The 22,140-nt window shown below is 50.1% G+C and overlaps 1 protein-coding gene across 4 annotated transcripts in view; it reads right to left on the bottom strand.

Moving 5' to 3' along the window:
• The window catches only part of PKNOX2 (PBX/knotted 1 homeobox 2), a 283,491-nt gene that overhangs the window by 39,305 nt on the left and 222,046 nt on the right, over positions 1 to 22,140 (bottom strand). For all 4 annotated transcript variants that reach the window (XM_036494843.2, XM_058664060.1, XM_058664059.1 and 1 more), the window contains one exon: positions 3,873 to 4,044. In XM_036494843.2, the coding sequence (XP_036350736.1) occupies positions 3,873 to 4,044 (172 nt within the window). The remainder of the gene's footprint in view (positions 1 to 3,872; positions 4,045 to 22,140) is intronic.

The following is a 22,140-nucleotide window of genomic DNA, read 5'->3' as shown; positions in this document are numbered from 1 at the left end:
TTGCATAATATATAAAAACCTGGCCCAGCACTGGGGGCCTGTAAATGAGATTTTATAAAACAAAAAGCTTTTACCTTTCAAAGGGGTTTGGGGAACTTGCAAATTTTACAAACTTTACCAACTGCTAGTCAGAGGCTGCTGGACTTAAGGAAGGGTTCTGGGGGGCCAGGGAAGAAATGGGCCTGCTGAGTACCAGGTAGGTGTGGGAACTGAAACTTCCGAGGGGGCACTACAGCTTAGCCATCATGAGGGTGGAAAGCTGCTGGGGAGGTGGAGAGCATCAGAGGGGTGGGCGCCAGAAGAGCTATTGCTGGCACACTCTTTTAAGGAAATATGTAACAAGATGCAGACACACATACAACGGAGGGAGAGAAAGAGCTCCCACTCAATGGTTCACACCCCAGACACCCACAATGACTGGGCTGGGCCTGGCAGAAGCCAGGAGCTTGCAACTCAATCAAAGTCTCCCACGTGGACGGCAGGGACCTAATTAACTGCCTCCCAGAATCTGTATTAGCAGGCAGCTAGAAGTGGGAGCCAGACCAGGATTCAAACTCCAATAGCCTGATGTGGGGTGCAGCCAAATTCACCGCTAGTCACATCTTATTTGTAAGCAGGGAGAGAAGTGGTTGGTACATTGGAGGGAATACGGAAGCAGTGGGGTCTGTGACCCTGACTGGTCATTTCACTGCTCTGGAAAACTGGAGACGGGGTGGGGAGTTAGACTTGTGTCTTGTCTAGGGCTGTGTTTCCCCCTAACCTTCTGTGACTCTTTCTCTCCCAGCAGGGGATGCTGTGGGAGCCACAGACTGGAGGGAGGGAAACTCCCCCAGAATGGACCATCTGGGAGCATGTCTCCTGTCTCAGCTGTCCCCAGCTCTGGAAAAGCTACTCTGGGAGGCTGCAGGATGCACAGACAGTTGCTCACTGGCCTACTTCTTCCTTCCTGGACCGACCCAGATCCCTTCCTTGAGCTCGGCAGCCAAATATGCTTGCAGGAGAGGAGGGAGACCCAGTGGGAGGAGGAGGAGGATGGCATCCAAATGGGAGTGGGGGAGGGGAGTTGCAGCAGAGGGGGTCCTTCCTAGAGGCAAAGTTTTGGGGGAACCACATACCCTCGCGCCAAACCCATCTATGAAAGTCAATATTCAAGGGCAAAGGAAAGCTGCCCTGACACACACATATATATATAAAATAAATCTCTCAATTATCTCAGCTCATTTGCTTGGGGTCTCTCATTTTATGTCCCTGCTCGGCTGCGCAGTATATCTGTCCGGATAAAGAGTTACAGTCCGTTGGGCTACGTGTGCGGGGTTGTAAAAAATACAGATGCCAAATTAACTGGCTGTGGCACTCGGCAGCTGATTGAGCTGATAATGACGCGATCTGACCTTTTTCTAATTTCTAATTATGTGCGTCTCGGCTGGGCTGGCTGCATGATTCTGGTTCTAATGATGGCTCCTGTGGCCTCTCTTCCTTTCCTCTTTCAACACAGGACCAGCAGCAGGGTAACAAAGGGCACATGATAAAATTTCAGGGCCACACGGTCTCTTGGTGGTGAACTTGCTACAACATTGTTGTAGCAATACGGTATTCAAGATTAATCTTCTGGCATACGGTATTCAAGATTAATCTTCTGGCAATCAGATGTTCTTAAAGGCCAGTCCCAGGAGCCATCTCATTAAAGTTTAATTAAGAGCACATGGGATAAGTGTAGTAGGTGTACAGATGAGGAAACCGAGCTCTAAAGGAGGGAAGTCTTCAAAGTCACACAGATGGCGAACAACGAAGCCAGGGCTCAGGGTTTTCATCTTAACATCTCTTTCACATCTCTCCATTTACATAATCAGCAATTGACAAATCCTTGACTGTGGCTACCTCATCTAGGAACAACAGATTCACATATGTAGGTGGAAGTTCAAGGATTGCTCCACCATCTGGGATGCTCCAGGCCCGGTCACCTGAGATGGAAGACCAGGGGACATGAAGTATTATGTTCTTAGGTTAGGCCTGGCACATAGCAGGTCTCAATCAAGTGCTGCTGGAAGGAGTCACACAGTCTGATTCTTTGAGTGAGCTGAAGCTGCAGAACTTGGCCCTGGTGACAAGCAGGGGAGCCTGCAGCTGGAGTCTTAGGGTGTTTTTCAGGCTGTGTTGCAATGGAAGGCTGCTCCTAGAGGGTCTTCCATACCTTCCCTGGCAGGTGTGTATGAAGGGGCAAGGCTGTGAGATTTGTCTCCCCAGGACCCCTGGCACTAGAGAATGCTAGGACTGTCTCATATTACTCAGGCTGCTGCTAAGTATCTCCCTATCAACCTAAAACTTGCTTTGTGTGTATGCCAAGGGAGGGGAGTGGTCCCTGGCCCTTCAGGTCCATTCTAGCACACAGACATGGCTGCCTCACCTTCTGTCCCTGCAGCTGCTTGGGTCCTGGTTTCAAGGATCTGCTTCCTACTGCAGTCCTGTGGCTGTGGTCAGCCAAAGGGCAAGGCAGGCTCTGCCCAACCTGCACCTAGTCTGGCTCCTGGAGGGCCTGTCCAGGGGAAGCTTTCCCTAAGGAGGTCTCAGATATGGTGGCCCTGCCTGCTGGGAGGTAGGGTTGTTCAAGCCCAGCCAGGGAAGAGGAGCTCCATCGGGTCAGGGCTTATCCTCTGGCTGAGCCCTCCTCTGCTCTTTAAATGCCCAGGTAGCTTTTCCAGATCCCCTCAAGAACCACATTCAACTCTTTTGAGAGGCAGTGGTGTGGATGATTCACAGCATGGAACAACACCGACAGCAGTGACATCTTCTCTGCAGATGCAGTGTATATGTATGTCCTCGTGTGTGTGTGTGTGTGTGTGTGTGTGTGTCCCATTTTGGAACCAGGTACCAGCTACACCCTGGGTGCCAGAGGTCAACACTATAATCAATCAGCTTGTTGGAGGAGAATTTTGCAGTTTCCAAATTCATTGTGCAGACTCGGGCAACACACACACACACACACACACACACACACCCAGACTCATGGTTAATAATTCCAGGATATCTGTTTAAAACGGTGAGCCAACACAACAGTCACTCTCTCCAAAGAATTACTGGCCCTAGATGAGAATTTCGGTTGTCACCGAACTCAGCAGTTATCAGACCTAATTGGTGATGGCAATTGCCTGGGAAACTTTTTAAAAGATAGACTCACCAGCCACCACCTAACTGATCAAGTGATAATTTCCAGGAGACCTTGTCTAAGAATGTGTGTTTTACAAAGCCAGAGTGATGGGAAGAGTAGAAGAGGAAAATCCTTGAGCTTGTGGAAATGTATCACGAAAAATGCATACATAAATACATTCATACATAGATGCATGCGTAACGCTGGAGTGACTATCTGGATGACAAACTGGATTGTATCCTCCTAAAAGGGCAGGGCTTCCCAACGTGATTGCATGCCCAGGTCTTTCTGTTGATGTGTATGAACAGGCTGCTTCCCTCACCCTTCACGTCAGAACACCCAGCCTTTATCTCCTCTCCCCGCAGCACAAGCCAGGTTTGCTAGCATGCCAGGATTCCACATTTCAGCATGGCTACTCCTGCCATACAGAATACTCGGACTTCCCTTTCCTTCTGCCTGTACTGCAGAGGAGTGAGTAATAAGAAGCTGGCACCACCAGGGGCAGAATGCAGGTGAGCTTGGGCACCAACACCTGTACAGGGAACTTTTGTTAGAGAATTTTGAGAGGATTCTCAGGGACTAGGATGTTAAATCTAGTGCAGGCCCATAGTGAGCACTCAAAGCTCTGAGCTGAATGAATTTGCAAAGGGATACTTCTTAAGGTGTTGGGTGGGCGGATAAGAGGGTAGGAAGATGCTAAGCCAGGGAAAGGGTGCAGGGTCTTTACCAGATTGTCCAGTTCTGGGTCATCGCTGAAGAAGGGTTTGTGTTCCTGTTCCTGCTGGTGGACAAAGTTCTCGATGTCCACGTCAAAGCTGGCAGAGGTGATGCACTCAGAGCCCTGCGTGGCCTGTTCACATTTTTCAAACAGCAGCGTCAGGAGCGGGAAAAGAGGGTGCCTGTGGGGACATCAAGAGCTCACACATGTGCAAACGCAGAGATCAAGCTGTTGGCCAGGCTCAGTAGTCACCAGGCCTGCTTCCCCACATCCCCATCACTTCTTCCAAGGTCCCACTCCATGACTCTGGTCCCCAGGATCAGCCTAGGTGGCAGCCTCTTGTCTCCTAGCATGGAGTGGACCAATCTTCCAGTTCCTGTAGCCTCTTCAGAGGGCCAGGCCAGATAAGTCTGCAAGACCTTTGCAGAGGGACAAAGGATTTGAACCCTTTGAAGAAGCAAGTGTCCACTTCTGAGCCAGAGTCAACTGAGGAAGTGTAGAAACTGTCCAGTGGAGTCCTTGACAGGGACATCCATGGAGATGCACTCCTGACTGCCCAGAGGCAGCTGAGGGCAGCAGGTGTGCACCAAGCCTTGGGAGTGTGCACAAACACACAGGAGGATGTGTGAGCCCAGACCACATCCACACATGGTGAGCAAATGTCTCCACCTGTCCTGTTGACAGACTCAGTTTAGATCAGACACCCCAGCTGTGTTTGTCATATCTCCCTAGACCTTCCTATCATCACACCTTAAACACAGCTGTCATTGGTTGATCATTTTCCTCATTATTCACCCCTTGTTTTCTTCCAACGTTCCCTGTCTAAACAAATTGTATCTCTGGGATCTTGCTGTACTTGCTCATGGTGGGTAATTGGTAGATATTTGGTGAGTGATTGAATTGGTGAATGAAGAGTGTATAGATGTGTGTGTGTGTGTGTGTGTGTGTGTGTGTTTTCATGGTGGACATATTTGAGCTGAAGTGCTCACCTAAACGCCTCCCTGAGTCTCAGCATGGATATATCAAGTCCAGCTTCCCCAACTGCTCCCCTAAATCTCTGCTGATAGTTCCCAAGTGATTTATTCTATCATCTATTTTCCCTTCCTGTGAGATTATGATCTATGTGAGGGCAGGAATCAAGCTCGGTTTAATCATGTCCGTATGTTCAGAGTCTAGCGCAGGTATGTGGATCCTTGCATGCTGATTGCACGCACTCGTGCACGGTACAGCCATTTCTGTAGCATGTGGGTATGTATGTGTGTAGATGGTTAACACTGGATGTTGGAGAGTCCTGTCCTTATCTGCTGAAGAATCTAAAAAAAAAAATCTGCATCTCCCTCTTCAGGCTGTCTCCTTAGACTCTTGGGACCATGAAATCCAGTTGCTTGCTTTCTGATTAAAGCCCATTTGTTGGGAGACAAGGAAAAACGTGTGTTCAACCTGGCTCTAAACTTCCATAAAAAGGCAAGTTCTAACTGGCACTGTCCAGCAGAACTTATTGGCAATGGTGAAAATGCTCTATAGTCTCCACTGCCCAGTATGGTAGCCATCAGGAGGCCAATGAAATGGGGGCTGTTGTAGCTAGAACACTGAATGTTTATTTCTATTGATTTTAGTTAAAGTAAATCTGTACAGCCACATATGGCTAGTGGCTGCTATATTGGAGAACACAGTGAAGCCTTGGAAAGGAGGTAAGACCATGCTTTCCCTTCTAGCACTCAATGCGTGGACACACCAAGAGCACAGAGCATCCAGTCCATGTGGCATTTGTAAGTGGGTAGAGGAGATCCTAGGAGTCTGTCCCATTCGGGAATTCTAGCAGTTCCGGAAAGAAAACAGAAAATGCCTGCTGCCATTCACACATCACATCTGTCTTTCTTCCCAGGCTCAGAGGAGGGGGCGGTGGATAAAGGGAGATAAGTTCAGGCTGCAGACAAGTTTCTGGGTTGGGTAGAGGCTGCCCCTGGGCACTCTGACTTTTGTTTCAGGAACTGGTGTAAAACTGCTGGCCCCAGGGCAGACTGGGTGTGCAGTGTGTAGCAGAGAGGATCCATTTTTAAACATGACCCATCTCCATCTCCAAATTTCCAGAGGAGCCCCAACAGGCAGCTGGTAGGGAAAGCAGTGGGTGAGTCATCTGGATGGAGACAAAGAGAAACCCAGGTGAAGGGGTTAAACTCCAGTGTAAGTCTTCATTTGCAGCCACTAATGCTGCAGCATATTATAGTCTAATCTAACCTGATCCCAGTTTAATGCAAGATTCTGCTGGCCCTGAGTGGAATACCAAAGAAAGCCTCAGTGGCTGTAATTTAAGCAGAGCCCTGCAGTGGTTTAGCTGAGGGACACGAAAGGCAAATTCCAGACGGTGTTATGAATTATTGCGCCTTATGAACCTTCCCACTCTCAACAGATGCCTGCTGCCATTTAAACAGCCACTAGATCAATTAGGAATGAAAGGCACAAATCGACTCTGTACAAGGGCACTAAATTACCAGGAACTAATAATCCACAGCATTGTGCCAGGTGGCGGGGGTGCAGCCCCCGCCCAACCCCGCGGCAGCCGTGCGGTCACTGCACATTCCTGTAGCACGGGTTGGAAAGAGGGTGGGCAGCTGCTGTACAGAGGGGATGGTGTGTATGCACGTGTGTGTGTGTGTGTCTGTGCTCTGGGGTTGAATGAGAGCAGGCTGTGAGTGTTTGGGTGCTGTCCTGTTTGCATGCACAAGTTGTGCATGTACAGTATGCATGCACATGTGGATTTTGTATATGCCATTGACGTGCAGCGTCTGTATGCTGTGATATGCTGCATGTGCTGTGCCATGTCTGTGAGGGATATGGCTGTGCAGCTCTGTGTTCTGTTTACATCATGTGAGTGGGAGAACCCCCAGCGACTAGCACAGGGGACGGGAAGGGAAGACCTTCTCCTTTGTCTTTAGCCTTACCCCTGCAGGGAGGAGCAGCTCTTCTTGGAGTGGTCAGGGTAGGCCTCTCTGAGGAGGTGACATTTAAGTTAAGCTTCGAATGATGAAAAGGCAGCCATGGAAGGAGCTAAGGAGAGGTATTTCAGGCAAGAGGAAAAAGCAGAGCACTTGAAAGAAGAATAAGCGTGGCATTCTTCCTGGAGAAAATCTAGCAGACAGTGGCTAGAGCAAGGGAGGCAGGAGGGGAGTGGAGGGAGGTAAGGTTAAAAAGGCACGAGGAGTCAGCTCACGGAGTGGCAGGCATTGCCACATTGCTGGGGATGGCGTGTGCCTCCCATTCAGAGCCAGGGCGTGGCATGGTTCACATCCAGGCATCCGATCTCCCCAGAGTGTATGTGTGTGCATGTGGCGGGGAGGCAGGCAGATCTGGGGTATTTGCTCTGCTTTGAAGTCTCTCAGGAAGGGGTTAACTAAGGTTAAGGGTGCTGGCCTGAGCACCTCTCTCCAACTTCACATTTCCCCAGTGGGAGGGCCACAACCAGTGCTGTCAGCTCCCAAGTCCTCCCTCCTCAAACTCCATCCTCCCAGATTCCTGCACTGGGCTCCTCCCACTGGATCCTGGGAGTCCCTTCTACCACACTAAGCTCAGCTATTCCTAGAAACTATCCCGGGGGAATGTGGCTGCCAGAGTTCTCATACTGTGTCCACTTCCTCACCCACACAAACCCCACCACTTCCTGCTTTTCGCCTCCTCCCGCACTGTTCCCTGAGAGCCAGGCTCAGTTCCCCAATGAGCCCCATTTGGTGCTGAGGCTGCAGCTCTGGGCTCCTCTAAGGTTGTCACCAACAGCCTTATGGAAGAGTCACCTGATCTTGTACATTTGACCAACTCGTGCCAATCTAAGAATTGATCCTTACTTCTCAATAGAACCTTCAATATTACCTCAGAGCAGGCTATAAAGCTGCCAACCCTCCTTCAAAGACCTCTTTTAGCAGCTTCACCTGCAGGCTTCAGACGCACCTGATACAAGAATGGCCTTGTTTTACTGAGCAAGGGATTGGGAGGAAGAAGGATGCTGGATGTGGAATCTTGGCCTTGCCTGAGCCTCTGCTTGTTCCAATAGAAGCTGGTTGTGCAATATAGACTTCTTGCCCTTGTCCACATCTCCGCCACCATGGACCAGCATCCCTCAGGAGTGAGGAGTGAGCATGCGGACTTAAGGCCCTGGTGCCCGGGAGATGATGAACAAGATGTGAGAGATGGCCATTAGATTTTATTTCCAAAGAGCTGAGGACATTTGACCTCCGTAAGAGCTCACCTTCTTCCTCCCGGATCCCCGCCTGCTCTTCTGCCCGCGAGTCACCTCCTGTGCGACCGCCCCCTCCACCCCAATCTCTCTTAAGCCGTTCAAAATTTGGAGGAAATAAATCTCACCGCACTAATTCAGTAAGAGTTTGAGCCTCGTCAGTGCAGAACAAATAAAAGGAGTGAACTGGCATGACATTTTACTGCAGGAGAGAGGTCGTTTCCAGCCACTAATAAAAAGGATTTGACACAGACTAATAAAGAGAAATGAATTTCTCTAATGGCCTAATTTAGCACATTCAGCACTGTGCCCCCGCCTGGGTACTGGGAGGGTGGGAGCCTTGGAGGGGAGCGGACAGAGCAGGAGGGAGGAAGCCACCCGGCTCAGCTCTGAGACAGCTCTGAGAAAGAGGGAAGAGAGCTCAAATAACATTATATTATATCTTTTTTCTTTCCTGATCCCCCTCCCCTGACCCCACCCTCATCACCTCTCCCCAAAAGCATCCAAAGTCAAATCAAGCTCAAGATATGCAGTTCCTGTTAACGATCCAAAGAAATAAAGAACCCTCTCCATAGAATTGCAGCCTTGTGCTAGCTTAAGAAGGTGATTAAACCGGATGTGTTGATTTCTACAGGGGTTTAAGCCATCCTTTGGTTTAATTACTTCTGACATTTCTGCCTTCGTGTTTTTTACATCACCCAAATTCACAGGCCTGGAATGTCCACTCTGAGGCCAGGGTGTATGTGGCTGCTGGCGCAACCAGAGTAGATCAGGGATATGATGGATCTTGCCTGGCGCCCTTGGCAGGGTGATCAGAGACCCCTTGGATCAAGAGTAAGAGCAAACACTTCTTCAGTGTACAGGGAAGTGGTTCCCACCTCTGCACAACAGTCAGCAAAGCCCATTGGCATCCTTGCCACCTCTGGACAGGTGGCCTGAACCTGAAGCAGGCTGTGGATTTCTCACACCTTCTCCCAAACCTTTTGGGGTGCAGATCACAGCTTCCCTGGTGACCCTGGCTCTCCTGCCCAACTCACCATTTCTCTACACGGCTGGAAATCATTTCCTTTTGCTACAACGAGTCAGAAGAAGACACCCAGGTCCTTTTCCATGCCCCTTCCCAACTCCTTGCATAGCCTGTTTTTCTCGCTTGTTTACTTTGTTTTGTTTATTAATTTAAAATATTGCTTCTTGCTTCAGGGAGGCACGGACACACAGAAACAGAGACACCAAAAAAAGTTAGCATGCCTAAATTCTATGCTTCTGAGAGGCCAAGGTGTTACAACCAAAGGCCAGAGGCAGAGAACCAATGTGGAGACGGTAACAGAGCACAGTGGCCTGGCCAGGGGCTCCAGGACGGCACCTGGAGGTGAGGGGCACATTAGTGCTGAGTGCTCTTTCTGGATGATAAACCTTGTGATTCACAGCCATGCCATTCTGTCCCTTCTGAGCCTCTCAGTCATCCCTTCCCTTATGTCCTTGGCCGGGGCTGCACACTTCAATTAGGGGTCCAGCCAAGTGTGCGGCCACCTGCCGTCTCTGTAGCTGACCTTGGAGACCTCTCACAGGTCAGGTCCGCTCCTGGAGAGTTAAGGTGGGCAGAAGGAGCTCCAGTGTCAGCACCCACCTCCCAATGGGCAGAAGAGTCAGAACCCCTGGCCCTTCCCAGCTGCGCAAAGACAGACAATCAGAAGTAAAGTGGACGGCAGTAGAGTGGGATTTTTGGGTGGAGATTTTCAGAGTCTGTCGGCCGTGAGTGGGGATTTGCTGGGGTGAAGATGACATTCCAGTGACTCAATCTACTCTCCATACACCACAGCTGGCAAGTTGCCAAAGCCCGGCTTCCCAGTAACCGTGTAGTCCCTGGTTGGTGGGTCCTTCATTTCCAGTGCCCCTGACCACAGACCCCCAAGATCCCACAGTCAAACACCATACCCTAGAAGCCACTTTCCAGCATGGACCCCACGGCAACCCTTCCCTGAGCATCTTTTCACAAGCACCCATTGGCACAGCTACAGGGACACTTTTGCCCAGGCTGTTTGTGATGTGGCGTCTGTCTCTTTTTAGAGTTTGTTGCGGGCAGACTCTGCCAGGAAAGATTGGAGGTGCAGTGAGCAGTCCCGCCGCAGTATCCTCACTCCTCTCCTGCCTAGGCTAGGGCTGGCAGCATGGCTTGTGTTTGTCTCTGCCCCATGCTGCCCGAAACCTGGCCCACGATAGCTCCTGCACCTCCCTCTACATCTCTTCCAGTGATTGGCAGCACCTAGCTCAAAACACGCCCTCTTGTGCAGGGGTTCCCTGACGGCTCTCTGCAGCCAGAGGGAGCTTCGCCTTCCTCACCGTGACACTAGCCATCACAGGACTTTTGACTTTGCTCACGAGTTTGGGCGAGCAGCGGGTGGTGGTGGTGGGATCTGAAACCAGCACACACTATGGAGTCCAACAGCTCCCTGGCAGGTTCTTACAGGGATTAAGTGAAGAAACAAGGAGAGTGTCTGGCACTTAGTAAGCGATCAATTAATGCTCGCTCCATTTCCCTGGAATGGTCTGTGGGCACCCTTTTATTCAGAGCGTTGCTGACACCATCCGCTCTGTATCGTCCCACCTCCACTGATTCATTTGGCTGGGAAAACAAGTCCCTGTGCCAACTCAAATAGAGGCCCGAAAAGGAGGGGGAGAGACATCTTACAATCTATCAGAATGCAGAATTTTATTTTCTTGGAGCAAAAAAAAAAAATTCCCAGTAAGTCATTGACAACTAACCACAGTTGGCACACAGATCCGTCCCCCTCACTCTGTGGCCAACTCCTCCAGTCTGTGATCTCATCTGACCTCTTTCTGAACCCCCAAGGGTGGGGCACAGTGCATGGCATACAGCAGAGGGTCTGTCCATATTTGATATGTTGACAAATGGAACAAATAAATGTGCGAATTAAGAAATGGCCAAGGAAAGAAGGTTCCAACGACACAGTCTTAATATTCTATCAGACTCAGAACATAGGCATCCTGGAGGGTGCAGGGGTCAGATTTTACCATCTGGCAGCTTCTAAGTACAGTCAGAATAACCTTCTTGCCTTCTTGGGGGCTTGGCTGGGCCATGTGAAAGGGGGCAGCAAGGTCTTGGGAAAAAGGGAAGCATGAAAGAGGTGTTTGCCCAGCCCTCCACTTTTTCTCCCTCAAAGGCACCAGATGGAGAGAACAGAGTGGGGCGGGCAGAAGGCAGCAGCCCCTTGTTGGAAGTATTTTTACTTCAGGTGTGACGTTGAAACCATGCAGGAGTATTTTTAGGCCTGCCCAGTGGGCGGTGAGCTCGCCTGGGTTGCCTTGGCGAGGATGTCTTTTTGTCACTAAATTGGAACTGCATCTGTTAGGGTTCCTGGGCTGCCACCCAGCTCTCCTCCCCCAGGTGGGTGGACAGGTCCATTCTTGGCAAGTGTGTGGGTCCCAGGGCGGGTCACAGTCTGCTGTGTATTCCCTCCTCCACATTCACCCACTACTTCCAACACAGAAAAAAAAACAGTGCAAGTGAAAATGCAACCAACTGAGTGTTCAGGTTGGTCTGCATGGCTGTAAAACAGAATCTGACTTGTAGCCCAGTACAGGAGCTCAGGCCCAGCCGCTTCATACTGGGGTGCCTCAGGAACAGACAGGTGAGGGGTCTCCTGAAAATAAGCCCTTTGTAAGAGGCAGGCAAAGCTTCAAGAAATTCAGGCACTTCCCAGAGACAAAGCTGTAGGGGAGTGGAGTTCTTCTGGTCCAGTCACTGGTGGGAATTGAACACGCAGCTACACATTTGGTGACACTTTATGAATTTCCAAGTGCTCTCACACATACTTACTGCATTTAAACACCCCTGCATCCCTAGCATGCCCATTGACTGATCAGCAAACTGAGTGTTTGAGTGATTATGCAACTTCATTGAGTTAATAAGGGACTGAGTCCAAATTCTAAATCTTGTGCTCCTCCATCCTTCCCACATATTACTTTGGAACAATTCAAAGAATCTATTCATCCTCCTTACTTTTACTTTCCTTGAGTCATGTGCATCTTTGGGTTGAAAAACCCAGTGGCTGTATTTACTCTCTGAGTATCAAGAACGTTTCTGCAGTGGGGATGTGCTGTGGCTTAGTAAATTAAGCTACCACCCGCAGCAGTACTGGCATTAGGAGGCCAGTTCAAGTCCCAGCTGTCCTACTGCCAAGCCAGCTCTTTATTCATCTGCCTGGGAAAGCAAAGGAAAATGGCCCAACCTTTTGAGCCCCTGTACCCTGGTGGGAGACCCAGAAGAAGTTCCTGGCTCTAGGCTTTGGCCTAGCCCAGCTATGGCCATTGTAGCCATTTGGGGAGTGAAAAACCTTTCTGTCTCTCTGAATCCATAACCTACTTACTTATTTTCTTTCTTTCTCTCTCTCTTTTTTATTTTTTTGTTTTATTAATTTTTTAAATTGATTACATTGTATTATGCGACACGGTTTTATGGGCACTGGGATTCCCCCTCCCCTCCCCAAACCCCCAATCCCCCACCTATATGGTGGATTCCTCCACCCTGTTGCATTACCACAGTTCAAATTCAGCTGAGATTCTTTCATTGGAAGCTTCTACCAGGCACAAAGTCCAGCATCTTATTGTCCAGATAAGTTCATCAGTTCCTTGGGGAGACCATCTCTGGTCTGAAGGTAGAGCTGGCAGAGTGGTTTTGATATTTCAACAGATCTGAATTGCTGCCACTCTCACCACTCCAAGCACAATGCGGTCTTTGGAGAATCCACTGATTGACACAGTCCATTATAGAGTCTCCGTTTCCCCAGCATTTTCATTGCCAACATATAGCTGAGATGGTTGACTTGTTCTGTCCTCTGTCATTTTATGGTTAGTGTTCTGAGTCTGAAAGCTCGATTGGGGGGATCCCCAAAGAAACTTTGTGTGAGGTGTTCCCAGACCAGATTCTTGTATGCACTGGCGAGAACCGGGCCCGGCATAGTCCATCACCCTGATCAGCTGGTGGTTGCAGTTGCTGGGTTGGTTCTGTTTCCATCCCTGTCTTCCACTGGAATCAATGGGTGTTTGCAGTCCAGCCTGGTTCTGCCCAGCACATACTTGGCCCTTGCTTAAGCCAGTGGGGGCTGCAGCCCAGCCAGAGCAACCCACAATAGCCCCCACCAGGCCCTCCCCCTCCCCTGGTTTGCCAGTATGTGTGGCAGACTAGTCCAGTCTGTCCCACATCCCCTTCTGCTCTCATACATGTCAATGGGTATGAGAACCATGTCCCATCTAACCAGCTCAACTATCCAGCCTTCACGGATGTTGTTGGGTGTCTCTCTCTGTCTAGCCACCCCAGCCCCTGTTCTAGTTTTCGTGCCCTCCCACGGGGGGTGGTAACCTAAGAGAGAGGAGCCCACTATTTCCCACCCAGGCCACTCTCACTCCTGAATTATGCACTTTCCAGGTGGTTCTGTGGTTTAACTTGACAGAACTAGCCTCCAGTGCCAGCTTCTGCCAGCTGATGCTGTGGCTAAGCCCAAACAACCCTCACCTACTCTAATTGTAGATTGCACCAGTAGGAATAATCAGCCCAGCCTGGTTCTTCACTGATCTGGTCCACATGAGGCGCACAGGTGCCATAGCCCTGCCCAGTCTGGCTACCCCCATCCCAGCTCACGCTCTCCAGTGGGAGTAGCTGTTCTGCAAGGGAACCACCCCTTATTCCCCTGCTGGTACTGCCCCCTCCCTTCCTGGTTCTCACGTGTGCTGGTTGGGTGTTGCAGTCACATCTGGCACAGGCAACCTCACTTTGGCATTCTGTATTGTGCACTGCTTTTGTCTCGATCGAACCTGGCTCCACTCACACTCTATTCTGGTGTTCGGATTTGCCAGTGGGTGACGTGAACTGATTCAGCCTGGTCTGCCCCTGACCCATGCCAAATGTATGCCAGTGGGACCCATTCCATGACCTCTTGGCTGTATCCTTCCATGCTTCTTGCGCTTACCTGCAGGGTCTGTGTCCTGCCAGAGGAGTTGCCCAGGTTCCTCCATCAGAACCCCTCCAAGTGCCAGATTTTGTGCATACCAGTGGGTCCGTGAGCCAGCACTATTCAGTTCACCTCCTGTCCTAGCAGGAACAGTGGCTTTTCCTAGCTGGCCTTCAGCCCATTCTGGTTCTTGCTGTTGGATGTTTCAGCCCAGCCACAGCTCGTCCATACCCACATACAGCTCACATATGGCTCAGTTGGGGTTGAGATCTAGCCTAGTCCGTCCCACATCTCCCCTGGTCCTCCAGAACACCAGAAGATGTTGCAGTCTGGTCCAGCCTGGTTGTCTTGTCCCAGTCCACACTTGTGCCAAGGGAGACTACAACTGTATCCTGGCCACAACACAGCCCCATTCCAGCTCGTGTGCCCCTTGATGGGGAACCTCAACCCAGCTAGAGAGTCCCCTAAAGACCCCCAACCGGGCGTGTTCCCAGCCATAGATAGCACACATGCCAGTGGTTGCTTTGACTCAGCTTGGCATAGCCCGTCACCTGTCGCGACCCCTGCCCTAGACACTGTGGCTCGGCATCTGTGGCTCATGCAGACCAGTTGGTGCAAAAACCTAGCTGGGCATGACCTGTGCTCCGTTCCGGTTTCCAATCTTACTTGTGGCCTAAGGTTTGCTCAGTACTGCCCGGTGCACACGTTCCATCGCCTTTTCATACACACTAAAGCTAGCCTTATTCCTGGGTGTCCCTAAGCAGCTATTTCAAATAATAAAAACCCCAGAGCTTCCCGCTGGGCGGCCAGCAGGCAGAGCCTGGCACCATTTGGTGCACTGGCCGCCCAAAGTCAGCCCTAAGAGGCTGCCAGCCGCCCCCAAGCCCAAGGTTCCGAGTCCTCTTTTTCTTTCTTAAGTTTTTTTTGTGTTGCTTGTTTGTTTTTATTGAAAAGGCAGATTTACAGAGAGAAGAAGATAAGAGAGAAAGATCTTCCATCTGCTGGTTCATTCCCCAGGGGCTGCAACAGCCAGAGCTGAGCTGATCTGAAGCCAGGCGCCAGGAGCTTTTTCCAGGTCTCCCATGCAGGTGCAGTGTCACAAGGCTCTGGACTATCCTCTACTGCTTTCCTACGTCACAAACAGGGAGCTGTAAGGGAAATGGAGCAGCCGAGACACGAACCAGCACCCATACTAGATCTCTCGGCGCATACAAGGTGAGGATTTAGCCACTAGGCTATTATGCTAGGCTCAACTCTTTCAAATAAGAATAACAATAAAAACTCCTTGCTAGTAATTCTTTGGGAAAAAAAAGTGTTCTAGCATAAAAGAATCTCTACCTTATTCAATGCCTATCCAAAGAAGTCCCCCTTTGTAATAACATTGTTGTGTGTTGGGAAAGGTCTTAAAAGTTTTCATAGATCTTTCATTTTCATTTTTTTCATTTTGTGCCCCCCCTCGTGGGGTCAGAAAGCTTATCATAAGAGATTTGATGATTTGCTCAATGGTAGAGCCAGAATTCAGGCTGAGTTCTTGGTCTAGGCTCTTTTCGCTTGATCATGACCTGCAACAGTACTTGGGAAAAGCAGATGGTGTTCAGCTAAAGAAGGGAGAAGCCATTGGCCTAGGAGTCCTTGGAGCTCCAGGTGCTCTCATCGCGTTCCATTCACAGTAGCAGGAAACCCTGTTGCTGGTCATCTTCCTCTTATAAGACAGACTGAGCCAGGATAGGACTTACCACGGTAGCTGCTTTATAGATGTAGCTCTCAATCCACTGAGAGCCTTGTGTGAGCCAAGCTGTTAACATTGTTATCTCATTTAATCCTAACATAATCTTGTGGGGATAAAAGTCACTAAGCTTCCAGACTCCTGGATCTCTTATCAGTGAATCTTGTCTTGGCAGGGTCCCCAGACCATTCAGTTCTACCTATGCCAGGCTGGTGAGTTGTGAAAGTAGCAGAAACCATTGCCTCTGAATGAACACACCTGCTCCTTGAGCAAGGTGGCTGCAACCCCTGGCTTGCTAGCAGATATGGCAGAGGCTGGGCTTGGGGTGGGGGCCCCTGATGGTAGCAGGAAAGTCAGGGGATGGGCTTTGCTTGATCCTGGGATAAACCTAGATGTGGTTTCACTCTCCAAAGTATCTCTCCACCAGGGTCAACCCCTCAGGCTGGGATCAACAGCTGAGACGTTACTCCAAGGCCAGAGAGTCCAACAGTTTCAAGGAGCAGGGAGTGATGGCTATAAGCCACAGGCTGCAGAGAAGAACCAAGAACATACCTGGAACATCTGCTACAACCCTTAGTGGTCCAGAGGATCTGGCCTGTAGCCTCTGGCCCCACCTCCTCTGCTTGCAATGACTGTACTCTTCCCGCACCAGCCTAAGCCAATCACCCAGCACATTCCAGGAATGACCAAGCATAACACCAGGGAAGGCAGAGGGTTAAGACTCAGGGTCGCCTCATATGAGCCAGGACACTCTTGGGTCACAGGGTGCAAGAGTTCCCTCAAAGACACTTCATCAGGAAGTGCCAGTTCCCAGGGTCCTGAGCAGGCAGCAGCTGCTGAGGATGGTCCTAACAGGACCCTGCCCTGCCTCTTCTTCCCGTCTTGGACTGACCCGCACCCGCCCAGAAAAGGCATCCTGGCCGTGATTCTCTCAGGGTTTGAGTCCCACACTGCACTGTCAGCCAGAAGTTTTCTGGGCATTGTCTATCCACCAATACTTTTCTGAGTTCATACTATGTGCCCAGCGCATACCACAAGCTATGTTCTTGTCTTTCCGCTACACCCTGGTCAGTTTCAGCGTTATTAGGATGTCCTTTCAGAATTTATATATAATTCATATCAGTTATATATTACACATAATGCCTTACATGTAATAAAGCTCAACCCATGTTTACTTAAATTACAGAATGAAGACCAAGGTCTGGGAGTCCTTTCCTGTCCTGCCGCTTGCTGTACCTCCCCTCTCAGCACCCATCTCCTAGCCTCATCCAATCCTGTTTGCTTCAATTTCGCCAACTCCCTAACAGTGGCTGACACCAACAGAGTGGCTGCCACCTGCAAGGTTCTTTGCCAAGCACTTTAGCTGTGTTATCTCATGTAAGCCTCATGACAATCCTGATGAAGAGACTGTGCTATTTCATCCCTATTCTACAGGTGAAGAAACTGAGGTACAGAAATCCAGTGGTGATGCCAGAGTATGAACCAAGAAATCTCAGTCCAAATGGTAGGTTCCTCACCCTGAATGCCACCTCTCTGTCATATGCAGAGCAGTGCAAAGCAATCTCCACTGTACCTAATGGACACTGACCTGTGCACTATAGATCATCTGCTGTTATCCTAGCTAGCACTGCTTTCTTTCTTGAAGCTGAGCAGAGGCTCCATGAGATTAACTTGGCCACAGTGACGACACTGGGTATCGCCAAGTCTATTTCTAGAACAGTCTTTCATTCCCACTGCCTAGTACAGCTACTCGGCTACATTTGCACCTCCAGCTAAAGGACTATCAGAATCAAGCCTGGAATTTCAGGTCTCCAGGGAGTGATTCGAACACTGCTCACTGCCCTTTCCAAAGTTAAGAGTGGGTGCTAAGGGACCCAGTGTAGATGAGACTGGAGGATGTATAAAGTCAAGCGAGCTTCAGCAAAGTGTGTTGCTTTGTGGAACTGCAACTTTAGCATGAGCCATCAAACCACATGGGTATAGCCTGTGGTTTGTGGGAAAAAGGTTTTGAAGAACTACACTGTTTGGAAAGATTAAGCCTCTGAGAGCCAAGAAACTAAAGAGCTAGCAGCAGAAGGAATTGATGTAGGGTTTTTGGAGCCACCAAGGAGTTCATTCATGGATAAGCCAGGAAAGACTCAGAGAAAGTGGGGAAGCTGGGACAGAAGGTGTGGATTTACTTAGGCAGATGGAAAAGACAGCCAGAGCTGGGTACAACCTAGAATGAAAACCTTCAATGCCTTGGGGTTCAGGTGGAAAACCGTAACCGCACACACTTATAAAGCATTTGCTCTGTGCTCTGTGCCAGGTGTTATTCTAAGTATTAATTCATAGAGAGAGAACATTTCAGATTTAGAATTCAGGGGAAGGCCAGATGAGAAAGTGAAGACTCAGAACTTGGCATCATGGCTGATGGTGTCAGTGAGAAAGTCCCGGGGGCAGTTACGTAGAGATGGCTGCAACATGGCTCCCTGTAAGGGGTCTGCGCTTTGAGGCTGGTAAAACCCAGTCCCAATTGCTCAGTGGCTCACTACTGGGGGCCACAGTTGGAGCATTCACATCACAGAAAGCAGCAAATGCCACAAATCAGGGCTCCTTCCCATCCCAAGAGCCACTGCCAACCCATATACTTAGAATCACGATATGCGTGCGTGGTTCCGCCAGACCTAGCTAACGAACCCATTTCACAGGCTTTACTTGAGTGCCTGCGATGGCTAAGCTGCTGACCCTGAAGCATTGTGTAGGGTGCTGGGGATAAGGAGCTGCACATGCTGTATCCTGCCCTTATGGAGTTCACAGTCTAGGGAGAACAGCAACAAGGTTAACCCAAATGTTAACCCAATTCATTCAACTGTAAGCAACGACACAAAGGGCAAATAAAGGATAGGGAAGCCATCTCATCTCCACCACCTGTCCTGCAGCTGAATTCTCGAGCATTTTGAATGGAGCAGCAAAGCACGACTGTCCTCACTGTTTTTTCACCCTCCAGCCCTGCATTGCCTTATCAGTCCTAGGTCAGCTCCCCAGGGTCTAGAGTGGTTTTCTGCAGCAGAGGCCAGTGCCTGAGCAGAGCAGGCTCACAAAGCCACCATCCCCCACCCCCCCCCACTCGCACCTGGCTAGCCCAGCTCCTGCCACTCTTTGGCTCCCCAGGACATCACAGTTGCCATGGGAACCCACTCACTTCAAAGGGGAACCAAGGAGACTGCAGGGGAGGAGGGAGAGTGAAGGCAAGATTAACCTCACCCTCTTGGCCCTGTCTGCTTTGCTGGCAGCCTAATCCCCAGGTCTCAGACTGCACCTAGGACCTGCCGCTCAGTCCACCGGCATAGGCAGGGCTTGCTGTGGTCCAAATCAAACTGAAACTTCCTCAGGGTTAAGGTAGGGGCTGGGGAGGGATAGGACTGGGCTGGGTCCAAACCTACAGCCCTCACTCTACAGGCCTCCCCTCTCTGACCCCCTCTCAGTGTTGCTCCTGGGCCACAAACACAATTACCCCAGGATGTGCATCCAATCACGGGATCTGTGCGGATTAGACTGCAATCATTAATCTGAGTGGGAGCTCCTCGTTGCCTTGCTGATTAGCCCAGATGATGCCCTGGTATGATCCAATTAAAGACACACTCCCCCCTCCCCCAGACACACACTCACGCAATACACATGGTTTCTACATCACAAGGGGACCGATACATTTCATTAACACATCCTCTTACACAAATGTGACCTCCTCCCTTCACACCACACCCTCCCTGCCCCGCACTAGCAGACTGCCTCCTCTTTGACACACTACCCCTGTGCTGCCCAGTGGGGGTTTGGACAGGGAGGGCCTCCACCACCTTCGTTCCTCTGCGGCTTTGGGAGGGAGCCATGTGGGGAAGGCTCCCAAAAGTCAGGGCTAGGGCGCTCTTCTGAATCAAGGGGTCTTGTTACACTTATTGACGTGAAATGCTGGCTCCCTGATGTGCTTTGGAGCAGCAAGACTGCCCCCAGGCAGGCAAATCTAATTAAAATTACCCGACCCTGCGGGAAAGTAAGCTCCCACCCAGGTCATCCTGGCATTGGCTGCAGCCAGAGAAGCCAGTATTAATGGAAGAAGTGTGGCTATGGGGGATAACCCCGCACCCTGGGGTGAGGGGCAGCATGTGTGCCTGGGCCTTCCTCTTCAAGCTCACCTGGATACTACAGACATGCTTTATCTGCTCACTAAGGGCTGTGGGGTACCCGCCTCCTGGGAGAAGCGCAGCTTGAGAGGGAAGATGGGCAGCAGGGATGCTTTGGCTGAGGGAAGATCCCAGCTGTACTCTAGGGGACAGTGCCCATCAGGTGGTGACCTGCCAGTCCTGTTGCTTGGCCTGGCTGCCCATTAGCAGGAACAAGGAAACCCTGGTGCTCAGTGCCAGATGCAATATCAGGTGCTTACATGGGCCATCTCAAGAATCTTAAACGATCAGAAAACTGAAGCTCAGCCTTGGTTTCTAGGAACTCATTGTCACATCACTCATCTGGGGTTTTTCTTAGATCATGACATACGCCGGCTACAGGGTCTGCCCTGCAGTGTCTGAGAAGGTGCATAGGACCAGTCCGCATTGTGCATGGGAGTCCCGTGGAATCTCATGAATCTGCAGAGCATGAGGACTTAGGTCTAAGCAGGCTCTGAGCTTCTGTGCTTCTAATCAGCTCCCAGGTAACTGCATGCTGTGAGTCCACAGGCCACACCATGACTAGTCAAGATCCACACAGAGTACTACCAGGAGCATCCTCCCAAGATAGCAGGCTGCCGGGTAGCTTTCAGAGGCCGTGTCACTCTGCTCTCTTTTCAAATGAGTTCCCCACAAATGTGCACAACCACCACATAAGGCCAAGGTATTTTACTTGAATCTGTAAGCTGCAGTGGCTCCGTCACTGGCCATTCCTGGAATACACCAGGGCCTTACTAGTGTGGCCTCCCACAAGACCCAACTCAAACACTGCCTCCTTTGGGGAACATTTGTGGTGCTCAGCCCACACAGCAGTGTTTTTTTATTTGCTTGTTTGTGGGTCCCTGAAGAGACCGATGCACTAGTTTTGTTATTTTACCCTTATTTCCCCCGTGAAGTCAGGCACAGAGTCTGTACATGTTAACAAGAAGGATCCAGTAGAAGAGTATGGAGGAAACAGCAGACCAGATCCCATAGGCCTTTGGGGCCTAAGGCAGAGCTCTCCACCCACATGCAGCTGGACTTGGCTCGTTCATTGTGCAGGGCAGGGCCCAGGCACCATGTTTTATCCTTCTGCACCTGAGGTGGCCTCTGTGCCAAGTTTCAGGGGTTAAGGCTCACTGCTCTGGACTCCTGACTGTTGGCATTAGAGGCATTCAATTCTGAATAAATAAAAAGTAAATAAAAATAATGCTAGTGAGAACTGCATGGATTACCATCAATCATAAAGGCACCGTCATGGCAGTTGTGGGGGGTTGGCAAAGAAGAGATCAATCTTCCTATTCATTTCTCTTCGTGGATCATTCCACACATTCCTGGCATTAGCACCTGCTGTAATACAGCCCAGCCAGAGTAAACTTGCACTTGCTGATGCTTATGAAGAGATGAGTTCACACAAGCAGATGTGAGTAAGGAGCCAACCTCAATCCTGAGTGCAGACTCAGACATCTTTCTTAGTGATGTGGACTCCTCATGGATAATCGATGACTATAATTCCTCTTTTAGACATGCTCTCAGATCTTCCTTGTCAGCCAGATACACAAGAACCAGAGTTCATTGACGTAACCAGGCACTTCCTTGAGCCTCATCCCCACCATCTGCAAGACTCAAGACCCCACCCTGGGTGCTTGAGGCAGAAGCAAAACAAGATAAAACGAGCTGCCTGTTCTCAGCAAACTCTGTGCCTTGAGAGTGCACCAAACCCTACACAGTTTCACATACAGTATCAGCGCGAAGACATAGTTTAAAGACCCCCCCCCGCAGAAGATTAACCTGGAAGGCTTAAAAAAAGTTTGCATGCCCTGTCCTATGGTTTGGCCTACTCACTGATCATCTCTGAATGCTGACTCTGTATCTTCCTTAGTTCTGGAGCCCAAGCTCTAAGAATCATGTATCTTACCAGCACTTACTGTGATTGTCATGCATATTGAAGTGTGTCTGTTTCCAAGGCAGGGATGGTGCCGTTGCATGTCCAGTGTCCCGGTGGGCTTGTTATAAGAAAGGTAACAAGAAGTGACAGGGCAAGGCGAGAGTCCAAGGCAGCAGTTTGTTGATTGAGCTGAGGGTGTCTGATGTTCATCACAACTCACGTCCCTAGGCCATCATATCTCTTACTAGACATTTCCAGAAAGCTTAAGTCAAACCACTGTGGCTAGCT

Source organism: Ochotona princeps, chromosome 4 (genome assembly GCF_030435755.1).
Source record: "Ochotona princeps isolate mOchPri1 chromosome 4, mOchPri1.hap1, whole genome shotgun sequence".
NCBI classification, from domain to species: Eukaryota; Metazoa; Chordata; class Mammalia; order Lagomorpha; family Ochotonidae; genus Ochotona; species Ochotona princeps.
Note: the sequence above shows the minus strand (reverse complement) of the source record. Positions and strands in the feature narration are given on the sequence as shown.